The sequence below is a fragment of the Panthera pardus genome, unplaced genomic scaffold (assembly GCF_024362965.1).
Source record: "Panthera pardus isolate Hobbes unplaced genomic scaffold, ASM2436296v1 HiC_scaffold_25, whole genome shotgun sequence".
Lineage (NCBI taxonomy): Eukaryota > Metazoa > Chordata > Mammalia > Carnivora > Felidae > Panthera > Panthera pardus.
In genome coordinates, this window is record NW_026526821.1 from 31,324,766 (window position 1) to 31,346,250 (window position 21,485).

Consider the following 21,485-nt stretch of genomic DNA (forward strand, 5'->3'; position numbering starts at 1 on the left):
ATAAGTAATCAAAACAATGTTTTCGCAAAAACAAATGGCTCCCTTCCAGGACCTATGTGTCACTCCATTTACCCTCCCCCTTGAGAATCTAACTGTGCCTCTCTTGGTTGACTTAGGAACCCAAGTCAGTACACTCTGATCCACCACCACTACCCCATTCTGTTAACAGAATCCCTGTGCATATGCATGTTAATAACTGGGGAGGGTAAGCCTTTCTGTGCACTAATTAGTGATCTGTACTTCCCATTTTGGTTAAATGGGTGCTCACATCTTCTCCTTCCTCCATTGTTCCACCAGGACTCTCTACTTCAGTTAGTGAAAGTATTCATTAAGGGCATTAGCCTTTTTAATGGAATTTGTTGTAAATATTTTCCCAGATGTCATTTATAATTTAGTTTCAGTGGGCTTTTCACTTATTTTCTAAAAGTTCGTTTATTTTGGGAAAGAGGGGAGGAACAGAGAGCATCCCAAGCAGACTCCACACTGCTCAGTGCAGGGCCCAATGTGGGGCTCAAACTTAGGAACTGTGAGATCAGGACCAGAGCCAAAACCAAGAGTCAGTGACTTAACTGACTGAGCCACCCAGGCACCCCAAGTGATTTTTCTTTTGGTCACCCTGGCTTTTGTGAATTAAATCCACCATGGTCCCATAATGAATTTTATTAATAAATTCTAATATTTAATCATCGTTAAATTCCTAAAATGACACACCTAATGTGTTGGATTTTTGTTATTATTATCCAGAACAGCATTTTCCCAAGCCATGTTCCAAAGAGCATTCTTCCAAGATATGTTAATAGATATGGCACTAAAAAAAATAGTGTGCGCAGAGCTGGATAATAAGACTTTCCGAAAAGCTTCTTCTGCACACTTGCATTTTAAATTTTTTTTTTTTTAATGTTTATTTATTTTTGACAGAGAGAGAGAGAGTGAGAGACAGAGCATGAGCAGGGGAGGGGCACAGAGAGGGAGACACAGAATCCGAAGCAGGCTCCAGGCTCTGAGCTGTCAGCACAGAGCCCGATGCGGGGCTCGAACTCACGAACCTCGAGACCATGACCCGAGCCGAAGTCGGACGCTCAACCGACTGAGCCACCCAGGCGCCTCTGCACACTTGCATTTTAAAAGATCACAAGGAGACCTGCAGTAGAGCAAGATGCTGGGCTTTAGCATACTACTGCCTAAACATACCTGAACTCAGCCTGGGGCTTTACACAACTCTGGGGAGGAAGACGTAGGTCTGGGCTCTCCCTTTTGTATTAGCTCTGTCAGGATCCGCCACGGAGATCAACTTGGTTGGGAAGTTTCCCATTTCTTAAACTGCCAGAACCACTTAAATCTCTCTTCCTTGAAATATAATATACTAACTATTGGAGCCCAGAACTTTTTTTAGGGATAAAATCCTTTGATAGCATTCTTAACTTCTGGTCAGGGGTGTACTCACAACCCCCAGTCCTCCCTGCCCTTACTACGAGGTGCTTACTAAACACCTGCTCTGTGACAGGTGGTGAGCCAGGTCCTGGGGGTGCTGCAGTGACCAGCAGGGAGCTGAAGCCTTGCCCTCACACAGCTGGCATCCCAAGGATAAGAGAAGCTGGCTGGAAACTAAAAAACCTGACAGAAGAAAGGAAAAGCTTGGCAGAAGGATGTACAGATACAGCTGAGAATTTTCCCATGAATGGAGAAAAAAGTTGAGGAAATGGAAAGCAGAGGAAGGATTTGGGAGGTCCAAACATTCTAGAGGTTCCAGGAAGCGAAGAGCTAGAATGGAGTAAGGAAAGCATCCGTGAAATAATTCAATCATTTCCCACCCCCAAACGTCTGGGATTCCAACAGCGAAAGGCCCCAAGTGCCTAGTGTGAGATGTAAACAGAATGAGGGACAGCGGAGAAGGTTTCAGACATAGACGAGAAGACCTACAAACTTCCAGAATTCCTGCTTGTGTCCAAGTGGAGTTTCAAAAGGAGGAGACAGGAGAGGAGAATGGCCAGGGACTTCACGGGGCTGTGAATGAGCAGGGAGGGAGCAAGAGAAAAGCTGGAGACGTTTGGAAGCATGGCCATGGGTGAGGCTTGTCCAGGGGAGTGGCAGTGGCGTGACAGGCTGGAGAGAGGAGGCAGAAAGATGGCTTGTACATGAGCTGAGGGCAAGGAGAGAATCAGGGACAACTGTAGGGCTTCTGACTCCATCAGCGGGGTGTGTGGTCGTGGCCTTGCCTGAGAGCAGGATGACAGGAGGGGGACTGGGTTTGGGGACAAGGAAGGAAGCAAACGATTGACACTATCTCCTTTTGAAGTCCGAGGAGTCCTGTGTAATGGTGACTGGAGGGTGCGAACCAGGGCTTGGCCCTCATGGCTGGTGTTCGGGGGGATGGGCTGCAGGCTCACATGGAAGTCAGCAGCATCACAGGCTTGCTGGGGCCGTGCACTAGACGAGGTCTTCCCGGGGAAAGGCACGTGGCAGGGAAGTGCCCAAGGACCAGGTTCTGGGGAACCCCAACATTTAGCGCTCAGGGTGAGGAAGAGTCCATTTTTGTTTTCACGTTTTGGAAAACCACCCATTTTATTAATTTGTTGTTGTTTTTAAGTTTGGGGGTGGGTAGCACAGCTGGAACTCTTCTTCCCTGGACCTAAGGGTTTATCCCTCTATTTGTGCACTCACTCCCTCCTCTTCTCAATCAGCCTCGCCTGAAGTGTGTCCACACGCTCTTTTCCACAGAACCAATATTTGAATTTTTCACTTCTATGTTTTACATTTTTTCTATCTGTATTAATTTTTGGTCCCCTGCTTCCATTAGGCTCATTTTCATCCTGTTTTTCTAGTTTCAAAGACATAAGCTCTTCATGTACTTTGCCTTTAAGATTGTATGTTTTTTTCAAGAACAACTCCGCTCTGTGTGACTGGTTTGTTCTTGTCCTCGTGTTCTAAATTATCAGCAGTCATGAGTTTCAATTTCCCCTCTGACTAGGGGTGATGTATAACAGTGTTTTTCAGCTCCTAGGCGATCTGGGGGTTCTGTTCACCCTTTGTCATTGGTTTCTAATTTCACCGTATGATGGCAATTCCAATTTCTCCTTCTTGGAACTTACTGCGTTTCATAGGACATCCTTCCCTGCCTTCTACACGCCCATGCTGGTGTGGGGAATATGGACCAACCTTCAGTGAAAGGAGAAATTAAGAATAACCCTGGACATTCTCACACACCTTAATCTGTAAGGCTAGATGGATTATAGGTATGTAAAGATGCACTTTAACTTGCACACCGTGTTCCAACACAGACGGGCAGGATGAAGTGTTAGGGACTAAGTTCTGACCAGATTACTTGGGTTCTGAAAACCATCCGGCCAATTACTACCTGTGCGAACCTGGGCAGCTAACTTTGCGTCTTTGTGCCTCTGCTTCTTTTGCTGTTGAATGGGCACGATGCCGGCACCTATCTTAACGTACAATATATACGACGAGTGTTTTTATAAAGCACTAATACAGGAGCTGGAGAAGCGCTAGCTACTGTTTAAGAATTACCGAGTAGTTCACAAAGCAAAACAAAAACCAGCGGAAACTCCCTTCTGTTATTACTTACTTTGTTTTGGGAATTCTACTGGTTGGCAAATGCCAGGTTTTGAACCATTTCCCTATAGCGTGATCAGCTCTTACATGTGTTCACCAGGCACACAACAAGAAAGCAGGCTCTGTTTGTGGCATACAGAATTCCATGGCTCTAATAATCCATCTTGTAATAAACCGAAGTCTTGGATGTCTTTACTGACAACACATAAAGGGGTAAGTGACATTTTAATGAACTTGAAGTTCTGTGCTTAAGGACCAGCAATGACTGGCAGGACTCTGGCAAGAACCATGGCATCCCCACAGGTGTAGAAGGGAGCCAGGGGAGCCACGTCTCTCTCAATGCCAACAGACCCTACTCGTGCAGCATCTCTGTCTCCTGCCAATCTGGAAGTTTTTTTGAGTCTCGCCGAAAGGATTTGGCTTCGCCTTATTTCCACTCGTGTGCAAGAGACTTGGCATGACCTCAAAAGTTAAAAGCTAATGGCATCACCGTCTTACACCCCCTTCTTAAAGTCTGAAACCTCACAACCCTCCCTCTACACATCACTCCCCAACAGGTCTTTGGAATACCGTGCTGCATGTCACTTCCCAACCTCCGGGTCTAAAACACCCTTCGGTAACTTCCTGGCAAGAAATGAATGAACTTTAAACCGTCAGCCTCTTCTTACTTTAAAAAAACAAAAATAAAAACAAAAACCTATCTCCTAAGTCTTCGCGTAAATGCTCAAACTATCCCAAGAGACTGCGCTCGGTGGTGGGAAGAGGAGGTGCTGACAGTCCGCGCTACGTAGTCCAGAGCACTCACAGCATGGCGATGCCCCAGTGCTTCCCCGCTCTCTCTCCCGCCGCCTGGAACCCAGACAGCCCGATGAGGGCCACAGTGGGCGTGATGGTCAGGGGCCCGATGTATTTCAGCAGAGCCCCGGGCAGGCCCAGGAGGCCGATGACCACTTCTATCAGCGAGGACATGATGATGGCACCTTGGATCTGGAACGAGAGAAGGCACAGACACGAAGAGTGAGCTGCTTGTAGATCCAGACTCCAAGCGTCACCTGCAACCACAGTGGACAGTTCTGACAGGCATCGGCTTATTACCTAACAAGTGTGACACTGCTGGAAAATTCCCAGGGCCCCAAAGAAACCAGTGGGGTGAGCGGGGTCTAGCCAACCTATGAATGACACGGTTGACACAGGGGCATTACAGAAACGGGCAATGGACGTATAGCCACCTTACCTCTCCCATAGAGAAGTGAGAGATTTATCATTCCTGCTCAAGACACACGACATTCAAAACCAGGCTCAGAGGAACACTGCGGCACAAAGATTCTGGACTTTAAAAAGTGAGTCTCTGAGGGACGTTTAGAAGATCGTGTTATCGACACAAATTCTAAAGGAATGTTTCCATTGTGGAAAACGGCTATTATCTGTGCTAACTCTGAATTAATGGTGAAGGATCTTCCAGATTTGGGAAGATGTGGATAAGCTGTTGGCCATTCTTCGTGTCTGAGGACTCCCATGCCTTGTTCTGTTCAAGTGCACCACAGCGGACAAGTATCTGTAATTCTTTACACACACACACACACACACACACACACACACACACACACACACACACGGAAATGCGGGCTAGAATGAAGAGGTGTGTGCCCTCAGGCAAGCCTCTGTAGCTCTTTCAAAGGGAGCCGCGCCCCTCAGCCGGTTATGCTGCAGCGTGTGAGTGGGCAGGTCTGTGGGTACCCAGGGGTTGGGGAGCGGGGGGGAATGAAGGCTAGAAACTTCTGACAGAAATACTGTCTGGCTGCACAAAGCATTTCTGCGTGCTTTATTTTATGGTGATGCCATCTACATTTAGTTCCACAAAAGAAATAAACATGTCAGTAGTTGAAAAGGAAAAGGAAGGCTTGGTGCGCATCACTACCACTTCTTGGGCACGGCCAACAACGGAGCAGGAAAGAAACACAAAGAAACCAAAAGCAGACAATGCTCCTCTTTTACCTCACGTATCCGGGGATACCAGATGTGCTCTGTGTGCAACAGCTCTGTTGTTCCATTGGACACTGAAACATCTTGAAAACAAAAACAAAGACAACATTTTTTTGGAGTGACACCCATGTTTCACGGGATACATTCATCTTACTCTTTGTAAGATGAAATTTCCTCCCTGTTTTAAGTTTTACTTTCCATAAAATACCCATCCCTAAAATTCGAGTTACAACAGTATGGCTTACCATACTGAAAGATGTCTTCCCCAACGCTAAATGTAACCAAATTTATTCATCGACTGCGAGCTCCCAGCTTGTCAAAAGCTGAACTGGGGGTGCACATTGCTAGTGCCAGCCTCACACAAAGACCAACCTTTGCGAGCAGCTAACGGAAACGCCCAAAAGCAAGGTTGCCTGACTGAGGTTTTTAAAACCTAGATAAAACGGAGGGCCTTTTCCATTTCCTGAATCAAATCAGTGGTCACAAACTAACTCCTGGGAGCAAGGGAGGAAGCAAATGTTGGAAAACTTTGCTCCTAGAACCTAACAGTATTTTGAAAGTATGACAGGTCTACTTGATTTTCTTAAACCTCCATCTGATCTTTTCCTGACCTCATCGGGTTATTTAAGGATCTTTGCAATCACTAATGGGGGGTGGGGGGTGGGGGGGGGGGAGTTAAAGTCATTTGCAGAAAACCAAAGCAGCCAGATCCTTAAAAAGCAGAGATGTTTCAGAGAAGGGATGCTGACGCAGCAAAGAGAGTGATTACTGGTGGTTCATAAAATCCACTGAAAGAAAGAGGCAGAAAAATAGCACAAATGTTCTATTCCGTTCCCATATTTATCAGTTTCATTAGCATAGAGAAATGAGGTCCTTTCTGGTCCTTACTTGCTCTGAGGTTAGGGATGAACGAGTGGGGAGAGAGAGAGACAGAAACACGATCCACAGACTGGAGTGTTCTAAGCGGTTTGTTGGTTTGTATGTTCTCTGCCCGATTCCAGAAAGGATTTAACGCTGCCAAGGGCAGCACGTTCAGGCCTCCCTTCTATCGCGTGCGTTAAAGGACCCCAATGACGTATGCGGAAATAACTGCAATTACCTGTGGTGTTACATTTCCATTTATCTAAAGACAGGATGGCTCGAGCAGGGGCCAGAAATGCAAAAGCACTGGCCTGAAACAGGGGTAACCTAAAAGAAACGAGACCAAAACCATGATCACGGCATCAGGAACTACCGAGGTAGTTCACGATTTGACAGCTTAACAGTCTTTTCCATAGACAAACAGCACATGAGTAAATGCAGGCACACGCCGAAGAGCGAGCCCCGGTCTGCAAAGATCGCCTCTGCCACACAGCCGGGCCCCCAGCTTCTCCATCTTCCCCTCCCACTGCTCTCCCCACAGACAGCCCCAGCATGGGCCCTGGGGGAGCCCTGTACCCCTCCACCAGCCCCTGCCATCACCACCTTTCCCTTTGGGGGTGGGGGGTGTTGGGCATTTGGGCATCTCGCTTTCCTGCTGAGCTTGTGAGCTCCTTTTGAAATATCGGTGTGTGTCTTCCACTTTACGACCCTCCTCCCTTTCACATTCTTATTGGTTAGCACAGGGAAAAAAAAATCTATCTCCCCGTCACTCCATTTTGTAAGTCAGAGGCTGCCCTCAATCCTAGAGGACAGGCATCATAATCGTGTTAGTGGTCTAGAGCTATGAGGAAAGAAAAGCTGTACGTTACAAATCAACAGTAGACAAGATATTCTGCTCAATCATAAAAAAAGCATGTGGACTCTCTGTTAAATCCCCTGCCTACAATCCTCAAATGTCACCATTCAATTACATTTTAGATATTTCATGTTGACTTTCTGAACACCTGAGCTATTCAAATTCAGGAGATTTTGCCTTTTTTTTTTTTTTTTTTTTAAATGTACAGCATTTCAGCTACAGTTGTATAAAGATAGCTTTATGAGCTAACATGAAACCTTGATATCTATTTGCTATTTTTAACATTATTTTCAGGGTAAAATATAAAACTGGCTCCTTCTGTTTGCAGGGCTGGGAACTCTCAGATGTCCAGATCTTTCTGAAATACCCCCAAACCACCTGGTACCAGCGTCCTGGACAGTGGACGGGAACCCAGCACGTGCCCCTCAGTGCTCTGATGGCGTATCCTGCCCCAACTGGAACAGGAAGTGGACTAAGAGAAGGTGGCTCTAGTGGGAAGCAGCCATGTTACCAGCCCAGGGCCAGCACAGACCACTCTGCGCCAGACACGGGTCAAGATTCTTTTCTTCTTCTGGTCATTTTAATCATGCAATGAAATCAACCAAGAGTAGGCATGATGCTAGCTTTAGAGCGTAGAGACAGGCTGCACAGTATAGACCAGATGCATTGCTGGTAGTTTCTCACGTGGGCACACCCTCCACCAACCATCCATTTATAATTACCTGTCAGAGGGGCCCAGAGCACAGTACCATCAAAAGCGGACATGAAAGTCATCTAACGTGGGAACGTATGCCACGAGGGAAACACTGATTCACAAATACTCCTGAAGCGTAACTTTTCAGAAATGTCTTGAAAGGGCAAAGGGTGGTCCTCACTCATCAGGAATGGATGCCTTCTCAAATGGCCCAAATAACATCTGCTTTAGTATCATTTCAGATTTCCAGCAACACATCCTAGGTCCACGTAACATGGGTTGCATTCCGAGATCTCGGCCTAGGAACGCTGCAATCGACACCACACTGGTGGCTCACTGGGAAAGTGAAGACTGGCTCTGGGTTCCACCCCCAGTGACGTGAACTGCTCTTGACCTCAGTCTGGGCACCTTACGGGGCAAATATTTTATGGCTTAACCATGACCAAAGGTCCTGAGAACACAGCTGCAAAGAAGCTCACTCATTTCAAACAACCAGGATCCTGAATTCCTTTGAAAGTAGGTGATAATAGAAAATTCCCGCATGTGCTGTCTCGAAGTCTCCCAAAATGATCTGCAAAGGGGCTGCACATGCCAGCTTACACGTTCCCGTTCAGCCACACACACGCTGACCACCACAAGCAGTACTGGCCGGAGGACAAGCGGCCGCTGTACAGGAAGGAGCAGAAGCGCCCCAGAAGTTAAGGGTGGTCTCCACAACTAGCAGAGTCAATCAGTGGCTTGACAGAAATTTTCTTAGGGAAAGTGGTGACAAGAGCTATTATTTCACCAAATAAGAACTTCCCTAAATACAAAGCCAATTTTCCAAGAAAAAGGCTGAGGACGATAAAGCACTAGATATTCTCATCTGATAAAGCAGCTTTTTCCAGCCCTTCCCCAGTGTGCAACTGATCAACCCGAGGGCTCTCCTTCCTGTACCTCTGGTCCCTGGGCTCCCCACGTAGACAAGACTGCCTGTTCTTTTAATTTTGTCCCAACAGCTGGAAAGGAAACTAATTCAGCTGTGCCTTTCTTTACACCAGGAGCTGACAAACTGGACCGTGAACCAAGTCTGGCATATGACTTGTCTTTGTGAGTAAGGTTTCACTGGGACACAGCCTCTCCATCCGCCGATTGTCTGCGGCTGCTATGGGGCTACGATGTGGAATCCAGAGGTCACAACAAAGACGACAGAGCCCCAAATATTTATTGCTTATCCCTTTACAGAAAAAGTTTGCCACCCTCTTCTATAGGGAAAGTAGATCTTAAATACGGAAGAGAGGTGGTGGGTTTTTGCAGATGAGTTTTTAAGGTTAACAAGATCACTAGAGGTTAGTAAGAAAAAATGTGAGCAGACAGACACTTCTGTTGTGACACATTCCCATGTCAGGCTCTGGCTCCAGGATGGAGAAAAACCTAACCAGTCCCAGACAAGACTTCCTTTCTTCAAAACTCTGCTGGAGGCGTCCCATTTCCTCCTCTGAGCCCAGAAGACTAGAGCCCTGGGCCCCCGGCTCTTCCTCACCAGCCCCTTCACAGACCTGCACTCCAGATTCTTGCCTCGGAGCCTTTGCTTTCCGCTCAGTCATCAACTCACTTCCGATGTTCAATGTTTATTCATCATTAAGGCACAGAGGCCACACCACCTCATCCAGAAAATGCTCCGGGATCTCCTTTGGATTTGTAATGTGTTCTCTTTACAACTCAGGACTTTCTGGCCGTGATTTCCACAAGTCACTCCACAAGTTGCCAGGAAGCTGCTTCAGGGGTGCTGGTTAAAACTGGAGACTTCTGCATCTTACCCAGTCCTGGTTAATCAGAGTCTCAGATGGGGCCTGCACCCTGCACCCTGCATAATCACTTGTGGGCGACGCTGAGGCACCAGGCACCACGAAGACGGACAACCCCTGGGCCAGATGAAGGGATCTACCATTCTGCAACGACAAAAAAAAACTACCCTGGGCTGCCGACAGGTTTCTGCCGTGTGAAGGAAGACAGCTAGACACGGCCACACACGGAGGCGGTGATGCCGATGGGGCAGGACACCGAGGCAGGCATCTGCAGGGGCCGTCACCTACCTAAGGGGCAGGAAGTGCCACACCACACACGGCAGGGGCTGTGAGGAGCGCAGGCAGAGAGAAGAGCAGGCACACACCAGAGCCACAGAGCAGCCCCAGGAGTCCTCAGAGAACTGCAGCTTGACTGTGGGCAGCACTGCCGTACCGAAGGTCAGAGTGGACCAAGAGCACGTGCCCCAGCTGGCGCCCACAGGCAAAAGCAACCTTGCTCGGAGAGGACCACCTTGGGGGAACTGGGAAAGCTGACCTTAATCCCAAAACGTCACCAGAAGGCACTCTGGCAGCCTGCAGCCATACCGTCTGTGGTCCATGCTTCCAGACTGGCTCACGCTGTGGTGTCATGTCAGCTCCAGGGACCTGCTGGCCCGGGCCGGGTCTCCGCACCTCAGCCTCGGTGGCCCCCTTCACAGCACCGAAGCTATCTGTGTGTGGACCCGCCCATCTCCCAAAGGGGCGGAACTGCCCTGACCGTGGGAACCAGGCCCTTTTACCCATCACCACTGTGTCCCCGGCACCAACTTTCACTTAACAATTAATTAATGGATTAAAGGTGCTATTGACAAATGTTATTCTTTGAGAAGAATTTTATTAGACTAAAAATAAGAAGTCTTTCTGTCATGTTGATTTTAACTGCAAATTAGGGAAAGGACTTTCTTTCTTTCTTTCTTTCTTTCTTTCTTTCTTTCTTTCTTTTCTTTCTTTCTTTCCTCTTTTTCTCTTTCTCTCCCTTTATGATAAAAAGCACTGGGCAGAGAGAACAGGGAGTAAAGTGTACATGTGAATTTTCCAGACAAAACCAGACAACTTCCCCAAGGTCCCAGGGGCTAGCAGTCCTCCTTGGTGTCATCAGGAGAAAAGTCCTTAAAAAGCTTACAAGGGCAGGTGGGCCCTACAAATAGCACCTCAAAGGTAGGAAACGTTATCTTCCCAGAACTGAAATCATTTAGGGAAAATGAATAAAATAAAACAGTTCATCTATACAGTAAGTACACTAAGAATCTGGCTGACTTCCTTGATCTACCAAGAAAGCTATCAAGTTGGTACAAAACCTTTTGTTGTGAAATAAATATTTACTCGAGTCTAAACGGCAGCATGATTTTAAAACAATAATCTCTAAGAAACATAGAGCAGGTTTGGCTTCAAAGAACTATAGTTTCAAAACTGAATCTGCCATCAGGAATGTGTATCCTAAGTGCCTTTAAGGAAAAGCAAACCACAGTGTGTCACAAGAAACTCTTTAACTGGTAACATTTTCCTATTGTTTCCCATATGTATATATGTTCTATCAGCTAAACTATCTGGAAAGTAGCTCCCATTTCCTAAGGATAAACATACCCTCCTGCATCATCGCTTTCCCATATCATACCCAAGGACATTAACTTAACAATGTTATATTCAGACCATATTTAAATTTATCTGTTTATAAATATGCTTATACCTGCTCCTGCTCCCCCAAATCCAATCAGAGTTCCTATACTGCATTTGGTAGTCTTGCGTCAGGCTTAGAGCCAGGCCAGACACTTCCCGAAAGGACACTGCCTGGGTGTTGGGTGCTGTCCCACAAGGTGGGACCTTTTTCCTGTTGTAATTAAGAATCTATCGCGTGATTCTTAGGCTGTGTGAATATTATATTCCCACTAGCTTATGAACATTCTTACATAGTGGGCTTAAAAATTACAATTTTTCAATTTGATCATTCCATCTGTATTTAATTAGTGGCCTTTTGTAAAGAAGAGCTTGCCTTTTTTGTCCAACTTTATCTTTTTCTTTTTTGAACATCATTGCAGGTGTGTGAATGAATTCCTTTCAAATTCAGTTTTACAATTCACTTCCATGACCATTCTTTTTAATGTACTGTCCCAAACTTGCCCAAAGAACCTGCTCAAGCAGGTTCTCCTTCTTTATGAAGTTGACTCTCCCCCTCCACCCCCCAACGCCCTGACCTCCACCCCTTATTCTTTAAGCAGTTTTTTGCTTTCTGGCACAAAATGCTCCAGGGTCAACGTGCACTTTTTTCAGCCCTGGCCTTTGAGTCAACCACTACTTTAGGAAGCCCAGGTTCATTTTAGTGGAGAACGGCATTTAGAAACCAAGATTGAGCACCAGGTGGGCTCACTGTTACTGAGCAGACATTTTGTTAGTAAACAGAGCTACAATTCATTTTTGAATTATAGGGTCATAATGATACCTATAGTTCAGCCTAATACCCCTGGATTACCTTCTTTCTTTCCATATTTGTATCTTTCCTTTTCTTACATCAAATGTCCTGATTCCCCATCATTATCAACATACCATTCGTTTGTCTTACCCTATATCACATCATACAGCACAGTCCAAGAATTACACATCTATGTAATTACATGTCACTATGAACAAGACTATTAAGATTATTAAGATTTCTCTTTACTTTGTGCTTAGGATACACCCCAATCACGGAATGTAAAGTACTGTGTTCTAAAGTCTGTGAATGAATTCTTTTCTATGTGGTTAGCAATCTGACATATAGCTCACCTATTTCTATAATTCAATTTTAGGTTTGCTTTCCTTCGTTTTTGGTTTTATGCTTTGACTATGTTGAACATTTGTACAGTTTAAAAATCAAATCATATAGAGAGATATACCAGAAAAGTCTCACTCCCATCCCTAACCCTTCCACCCCCTTCCAACCTAACTCACTATAGTTAATCGTTTTCATTAATTCCTAACTTACCCTTATTCCTTTATACATACACTCGCACACACTTTTTTGCAGCTTGTTTTTTCAATATATCCTGGAACTTACTCTATACCAGTTAACAGAGATCTTTCCCATTCTTTTCAGGGCTGCATGGGACCATACTGTGTGAGGTACAGATAGCAGCCAGTCTCCTACAGATGGACATTTAAGTGTTAAATATTTTGCCATTACAAATTATATACAGCAATAAATCACTTTTTGTGTACTATTTTGCATTTATGAGAATGTATCTTAAGAGTAAATTTCTAGAAGGAGGATTGCTGGATCAAATGGTAAATGCACATGTACTCTAGATACTGTAAAATTCTTCATTATAAAGGTTGAACTATTTTCACTCCTGACAGCAATGTATTAAGAATGCCTGTTCTCCCCACGATCTTGCTATCAGAGTGGCTCATCAAAATTTTTATTTTTTGTGAATCTGACAAAGGTGAGAAATGGTTATCTCAGGATAGCTTTAGTTTATATTCTGTTATTATAAACCAACTTATCATTTCCAGTGGAGAAGGACCATTATATAACTCTTCTGTGATCTGTTCACAACTTTCGCCTTTACAATTTCTGGTATCTTTTAAAAATACTTTATCTGCAATACATTACAAATATTTCCTCCAGTTTACCATTTTTTGTTTATGGCATATTTTTCCAATGTAAAGTTTAACGCTTTTTAGATTTAATGTCATCAAATTTATTATCCTTGTTTCTGGGATTTAAGTCCTAGTTTAAAAGTTTTTCCCTACTTCTGGGTTATAAAGGAATTTACCCTTGTTTTCTTCTTCTATAGTTTCATGATTCTTACATTTGGATCTCTAATCCATTTTTAGTTGATTTGAAATACTCCTAACTAAAGATAAGTGTAACCTTTTATCTTCAAGTTCATGCCATTCTGGTTTTATAGGCAAATGCCCAGATTAGATGAACTATTCCAGTCAGTATTTCCAATTACAGAGTCCTGGAGATCCTTGGCTGGAAGCAGTCAACCAGCTTGTCTCCCAAGCCACAGCTCACAGCCAGAGGCTTTGTCCAGACAGAGCACAGGAATTTAGGAGGACTAGCTGAATACAATTTTGATAACCTCCTTGTCAAGCATGATAGTATCAACTATTTCCAGTCAAGAGTCTGTTAGCCTAAAATATCTGAAGAACTGAACTCATCAACCCCGCCATGTACTAAGAGGACTCAGCCAGTCTCCTAGTATCAGAAATACAGAGAAACAGCATGTCAGCTGAAGGGGAGACCACCTGGCAAAGCTAGTGTTGAAGGAGCTAACTTGAATAGCCTCAGCTGAGAGACGGCCGGTGCTCAGGCTGCAGGAGGAGCTGGATAAAGTGCCCTCACCACTTTCTGATGGCCTGAGACAGATTCTGGGGGCCCTTCCCGATCGGGGGATGCCAGCAATGTGGCCGAGGATTGCACCCAACCACGTGCTACACGCCATCAAGGACATGCCGCTCTGCCAGACGTCCTAGACCTTGCCCACTACACCCTTCTGCCTCACCTGCACTCACCTGCCTCCTTACTTTCCAGAAGGCCCACAAAAATGAGAGCCAACAGACAAGTACAGACAGGTGCCAGGAATTATCTCATTCAGCGCTCACTAACAATTTCATCATTATTAATTACCATTTTACAGATGATGGAAGGGGGCCCTGAGAGACCAGGCAGTTTTTCCAAAGTCACAAGGCTGGAAAATGGTGCAACAGGAGTGAAGCCAACTCTGAAACCAAAGCTCCCCGATGCAGCTGGTTAGGGGATCAAGGCAAAGCTCCCTCCAAAGTCATTAGCTACGGGTTCTCACTGGCTCCCAAGTCTGTAATGTACTACTTGAAATGTAAGTTAAATGGACAATTTTTTTTATTTAAAGGGGGAGAAAACCTGTAACCTGCTACTATGTGTCTGCTTAATGTGACAGAATATGAAAGACAGTCACCTACATAGTAATTTTGGCAAACATGTTCACCCTGAATCAACGATACCTCTGGCTGGCCCCATCCTCCAGTTTACAAAAGATGAGGGGGATTGTGGAAAAAATCAAATACCACCCCGAAGACACAATCAGACAAATTCAGACCATTGGATGCTCTGTAAGAACACTGGCCTGGGCACTTTAGGAAGGTAATGTTATGCAGGAAAGAAGTGAGGACGGTTTATGATTAAGAAACCAAAGAAACACATAAAACAGATGTGCCACATGATCTTGACTGCATCCGGGTGCAGGCAGGTGAACGAATAGTTAAGGAAGGTATTTTAGCGACAACCTGAGAAATTAAATAGCCTGCACATTAGATGACATGAGGGAATGACAATGTTCTCAGGTGTGGTAAATAGTTACAAAGGGGACCCTCATTCCTAGGAGAGCATTTAGGGGTGAGCTGGCATGTTATCTACAACTACACCACCAATACGTAAACAGAAAGCGGGAGAGATCCCAATCTCCCTCACCCCCAATATAATCACTGCGTCCTGCCATCCCTGTTAGTTTTATGAACTGTGAAGAGTTCAAGGCCCCAAACTGGAGCCCTGGAAGCATCCTGCAGCCGCCCGTGCTCAGTGAGCACACATCTCGTACAGGCCCCTAGAACCCAGGCAGATGACAGACGGGGGCTTCCTCCTCAGGAGGGACGATCCGGTTAGAGAACAGGTTGCTGCACCAGCTACTGTCACTCTTGGCCCAAACCCTACCTTCTCTCAGCAAAGGAAGGTTTTGCATGCCTGCTACAGGCCTCTGATGGCCAGGAGGGCTCCTTTGGGTGGGTGGGGGTGGGGGGACCCCAGCTACAGTCTCTTCTTTTGTGGGAGACCTCAGAGTGAGGCCTCCAAGAGGCGTCTGGGGCAAAATGCTGAAGGTAACCCCCAAACGCAGCACCTGTCACACCAAGGGGAAGGTCAACATGGCAGATGAGGGCAGGGATCAGGGCCCTCCCTTCCCCCCAGCTTTGTACTGACTGGGGTGAGGGGCGAGGACTCTAGGAAGCTCAGAGCTGGACTGAGACTTGACTTCTGTTTTAAGAGGCAGCAGCAGCCAATGCATCAGCTGAGTCCTCCCGCTCAAACCTACGGTGAGGCGGGGCAGTTAGGGGGATGGTGTCAGAACAAACTTGCCTTGATCTCTCAGGATTTCAAAGTTTTGCACTAATTCTTGGAACAAGCCTGAGGAGTTCCCAGGATTGACATCACAAACTAACCAATGAAGACCTCGTTGAAAGCGAAGTGCAGGGAGTTGAGGTCAAAGGGCAGGAGGAAGAAGGAAAAGGCAGGGTGAGGAGGAGGGACGGGGCAGCGGCCGTGGCAGAAGTGCCGCCCCCAGCAGGCAGAGGCTCAGGGAAGCACTAAAGCCATGGAGTCACTCACGTCAGGGACTGCGACCCACGACCGTCATTTCAAAACAATCAGGACCTGGGGACAGGAAACCACCGAGTGCGCCCGGGGAGGTGTGCAGTGAAGGGAGGAGGGTCTGCAGCACATGTGGTGTGGCCTCAGCCAACTGGGGGGGGGGGGGGGGGGGGGGGGGCGGGGAATTGACGGGACATATCCCCCAAAGGAGCCTTCGGGAAGCGGCATCTGAAAGCTGGCACTCTGGGCTCGTGCCCAGTTCTCAAAGGCCTGCATCTGCTTTACCTTCAGTTTCCCTACCAATTCCGGTTATTTTTACAGAATGAAATGGGTTTCCCGGAACAGCGCACCACTCTTCAGCAGGGTGCCCGTGTGAAACGAGGAGGAGGGATGACCCGGTGGCAGCCCATAGGCCAGGGGTGTTGACACTTTCCTCCCTCTTCTGCTCTAGACCCCAGCTTCCTCAAAGGAAAGGTCCCGCTCCTCACAGCCACGGGCCACAGTTGGTCTTTAAGCCCCACGCACCCACTGCAACCAATGCAGGGGAGCATCAGGTACTCAGTATGCGCTGGGCAAATATGCAAAGACATGTACACAACTCAGGCACTACGGGGTCTGAAAATAGGTCCTAGAAATCAGGAACACTGAACATGAAATGTTGTCCTTCTGCTGCTCTAAGCCCAAGGAAACGGGCACCAAACTGCAAACACACATGCACACACACATGGACACACACGGCTGCACACGTGCACATGCATACACAGGCCACCTACGATCCTTACAGCTATGACACCAGGAATAAACCTCACTCCAGGCTCCGTCAGCCCTCCCCTCCTGCACTGTCCCTCCCTGGCCATCCTCTCTGCCCCAACTGCTTTCTGTATTTAAATGATCCCGCTGTGATCAGGAAATAAATGCAGAAGTCGGTTAAGATGATAATTCACAGCCTGGGAGGAGGACCCACATTAGCACCCAGAACTAAAAGGTGTTTCATATGATTCATACTCCACAACTTCTCAAACCTACTGTAGAAAGCTTGTAATAATATACAAAAGCAGAATAATGGCAAAACGTCATCTACAGGCCACCTTCAGAAAAGCTGCCACTCATTTTCACAAACGGAATCAGCTGGGGAGGTCATCTGCCCAAGGTCAGGGGGCTGAGTATGTCCCTGTAACTTCTTGTGCTCACTGAACTCCATGTATGAAAGGAAAAGAAACCATCATTTGCCACATGGCTTCAGCTAATGCTTTATACTGGGTACTGTGGGTTCTCCCTTCCCATGGGATTATAGTTCAATCACTGTAATATCCCAAAACTTGATTTCAAAAAATACATCAATTACTTTTATTAGCTGCAATTCAAAATTAGTTTTCCTTAAAACAGTAATGTTTGACTTTTAATATTATTCATCCATTAAAGCAACATCACTGCACTGCAAAATTAACCATACGCAATTAAACAGCTGACAGGTGCATCCCAACTCAATCTGAACCAGCAATGCAGCCAGCTCTGGCAGCACTGACTTGGTGGGTCTCTGGAACAGACCCGGGGATGCTCACCCTCAGCCCCTCCTGAGCGTCTGAGTACCACGGATGGATCCTCACTCTGAGATCTGACTGCCAGCCCTGCTCTGCTGGCAATACTGGAAGAGGGGGCGTGGAGGGGAGGAAGTTGGGTATCTGGCCACTCTGGGGATTTCTGCTCTTCTCCCATTCAACCTACGGGAAACTGGACAAGGGCGAAGAGGTGGTTCCGCTGGAGAGGGGAGCCCTGCCTCTTGGAGCCCAGTGGAAGGAGGGAAGAGGGCATTAGAGAAGTTAGAGCTCTAATGGAAAGGGTGGGGAGATGCAGGGGATACAGGGAGATGGGAGGGACACATGAATATATAGGTGCAGCAAACAAACCCCAGAGGTTGTGACCAGCCAGTCAGGGAGGGAAAATTCCCTCACCCACCTCACCATCTCAGTTCATCTTTGCTCAGCAGGACCTCAAGTATAAGGTGGACAGACACTGAAAAGAATGTATCAATAACAGCTTAAGGCTTTGCAGAGTTGGGAATCCACACCAATGGAAGCTAGGATCCCAAGCAAGAAAAATATGCTATTAGCACAGAGAAGTAGAACAACAGTTAACCCTGGCAGGAAGGGCCAGGAACCCAAGGGACTGACACTGCGAGGTGGGCTGCTCCCCATCCCGCCCAAGCCCAATCTCTCCAGTCCCAAGGGCAGCTGCTCAAATTCATTCAATCTTGATTCTTTAATCAAGACACATGAAACGCACACCCCATGCTTTTCTTTCCATTTAAACATCAAAGGCAGGAACAGACCTCCAGAATGCAGGCTAGAGCTAAAACTCAGCTAAACTCATCACTCAACCCCCAAACACACACACTCACTCTGCCTCCATCTGTCTGTCTCTTCCCGCTGCCCCCTGGCTAGCTATCTCATCCCACATCTGGACTCTGCCACCTCTAACATTCTCCTTATCTCCCCACCAGACTCCTTTGCATGGATCCCCACTGCCTTTCTCTTGGATATCCCTGATCTCCTGAATCTGGCCCATAACCCCTTCTACATAGCACCCAAGTAATGTCTTTCAAGGCTCAACCCCAGTAGGTAAGTGCCCTGCCAACAGAGCCCTAGCAAGTTCCCTGTGCCCCGTTGATAACACCCAAGTATCAGAGACGGGCCCACAGCTCAGCCTCTGGTCAGGGGAAGCACTCACCAGCCTGACTTCCTGCCTTTGCCCCTGCCCTTCCCAGGACAGAAAATGCTCCTTCAACCCTCCTGGGCCAGGGGCCTACTGAGTGTTCAAGACCTATCTCACATGCTGCCAACTCCCCTGTGACTCTCCCTTCAAGTCCCCAGGACATCACTGCAAATCTCCGAAGGTGCACGTGGCTGCCCTTTAGGCTTTGCAGCACATGCTCCCTTCACTGCCTCCATAGCTGGGGCCAGCCAGTCACCCAGGGCCTTATATAAAGACTGTTTGCTAAGTGGGAACCAGTCCATACTTTTCTCCTCCTCTTTTCCCGGATAAAGAACGTGGACACCACTCCACACGCCAACAGCCAGAGAAAATCCACATCCCAAGACAAAACCACACAAAGTCACCCCATCCAGCAGCACATACTTGCTGGTGTGGCTGGCAGACGTGAGCCACCCCCTCCCAACTTAGAGCCAGTGCAGAGGGCCACCACAGTGAGGATGGGACTCACAGCTGCTCATGCCGTCCAAGGACATGGGTGCAGCTTCCCTGACACCTCCAGCAAGACAGAGCAGGGAAAGCTACTCTCACCGAGCCTCTTGGGCATGGAGTGCAGACCCAAGCACTTGTACTGCGCGTGCAAATGTGTGCCCGTGCACACACGCTACAGCTCTGCATGATGGGGCCACGAACCATCCCAGCAGCTATGTCCCGTCCCAGCAGCTACGTCAAAGCCCTCTCCTGTCCTCCTCAGCTCAGCTGCTGGGAGCGGCATGGCAGCAGGGGTGAAATGCACAGACCCAAGCTGTTCTGTTTACGCCTCTTGTGCCCCGAGAATGGACAAGATGTTCCTGAGCGGGTGCCCTCCCATGACTGAGAGCCCTCACCGAAAGTCCCCACCCCTCCCTTCTGTGTCACCAGCAGGCACCTGTGCCCGCCGCTGCCAGGCCCCACCGTCAGACAGGACTAAGAGCACAGTGTGTATTCTACCACAATGAAGATGCACGCATCCCTTCCCCTCTTCAGATCAACCAGCACCATCAACTCTAAGCACTGCCCAGTTCATGGATGGTTTGTGATACAAGTTCCACAGTGAGTCACTTGCTTAGAAAAAGAACAACTCCCCCAGAGAACTGGTGGCCTGTGTACAAGGTAACGCTCCGGAGTCAGCCAACAGAAGTTTCTTAATACACTTAGACTGGAAGTGCAGAATCTTGAATGTTCTATCAAAAGACTGAAAGATGCTCCCAAAGTTACCTACCTGGCTCTAAGAAAGTAACTCAAGTCCTCCATGGGATGCCCAGAACACATCCCCTGCTCCCCAGCAGGTCAATGACACCCTGCCCCTCCCCTCACGGATCACCCAAGGAGATCCTCCCACTGAGGGAACGGATCTGCTCAGAGCAGTGGCTGCAGGCGGGCCTGCAGGGACTGGGGTGTGACAATTCCAAGAGCTGGGCAGCCTCCACCGCCTTCCTTCCATCAGCAGACCTGCCAGGGAGCTGACCCTATCCCTTCCCAGGACATCGCCTTAACACTGCTCACGGCCCTTCCCGTATTTCTCCCGTCCCCAAGTAAGGGCAACCCTCTTGAGGTCCCTGAGGATTCTGACTCCTTGGAATACAGTCAGTGATTCCCAAGCTGCCTCTCATCTTCTCCCTCCTGTACCGCCTGCCGGGGAGGCAAACCCCTCCTCTGGCTGTCTCTAACGGAGCAAGAGACAGCACTCACAAGTGTGCCCTGCTGCCCTTCCCCTGGGGACAGTCCTGCCCCAGCAGGCTCCACCCTGTAAGCAGAGCCCAGGGCCAAGGAAGAGGCTATACTGTGAAGAAGGTGGAAGAGGAGAGAGGAGAGGCACGAGCGGCCTGCAAGAGGCAGGCAAGGACGGTTCTCTTCCTTCTTGAGCCAGCTCCACACCTGTTCTAAGCTGGGGGCTGGGGAAGCGAGATGAACAAGCCAGAGCCCTGGCACCAATGAGGGGAGCACAATCCAGTGGGAAAAGACATGAAAACAAAAAAGGACAAAGTGGAAGAAGAGCCACATTAGAAGACCATGCACAAGATTCACATGTGGGGATTCAGAGGCGGCAGCAACGGGGCCTTGAAGAGACAAGGATGCTTCACAGAGGTGGGGGGTGGGGGGCAGGCCAGGAGGATGAGCAGGGTTTCCTGGCTGCTAGGGAGCCAAGCACAGGACAGTGAAACAGCAGGTTCCAGAAGGAGCTCATCGTAGCATGGGTGTGGGGCTCAGAGGCAGGCCGGGAAGGGTGCTCGGTGGGACAGAGCGAAAGGGAAAAACCTGAAGAGTGGGCGCAGTTGGATTTTTAAACGGGGAGTGGGGGCTGCAGCCCAGCACCCGGCAGCATGGAGGAAGACATGGTGTCAGCAAGAGGGCCAGGGACAGAGTGGGGAGGAGGGGAGGAGAGCAGCTCTGGAGGCGGGAAACCAACTGGGCATGAGTGGGGCAGTCAGGTCTGAACTAAAGGAAGTGGGGCAGAGAGGGGCTACTGGAGAGAATGAGCCCCACCGGCTGGGGATCTAGAAGGAGCGGAGAGAGAGACTGAGTTTCCAACTTGCACACCTGGGCGAGAAGCAGGGCCACTGACCAAGAGAGGAAACACAGGATTGGGGAGGGGGGCGCACTGGCCAGTAGGACATGCTCCCTGCCAAC

The 21,485-nt window shown here is 48.0% G+C and overlaps 1 protein-coding gene across 9 annotated transcripts in view; it reads right to left on the bottom strand.

The window, feature by feature from the left end:
- SLC23A2 (solute carrier family 23 member 2) overlaps positions 1–21,485 on the bottom strand; it is a 132,908-nt gene that overhangs the window by 25,405 nt on the left and 86,018 nt on the right. For all 9 annotated transcript variants that reach the window (XM_019462596.2, XM_019462600.2, XM_019462592.2 and 6 more), the window contains 3 exons: positions 6,650–6,738; positions 5,563–5,633; positions 4,373–4,554 (listed from right to left, as the gene is read on the bottom strand). In XM_019462596.2, the coding sequence (XP_019318141.1) occupies positions 4,373–4,554; positions 5,563–5,633; positions 6,650–6,738 (342 nt within the window). The remainder of the gene's footprint in view (positions 1–4,372; positions 4,555–5,562; positions 5,634–6,649; positions 6,739–21,485) is intronic.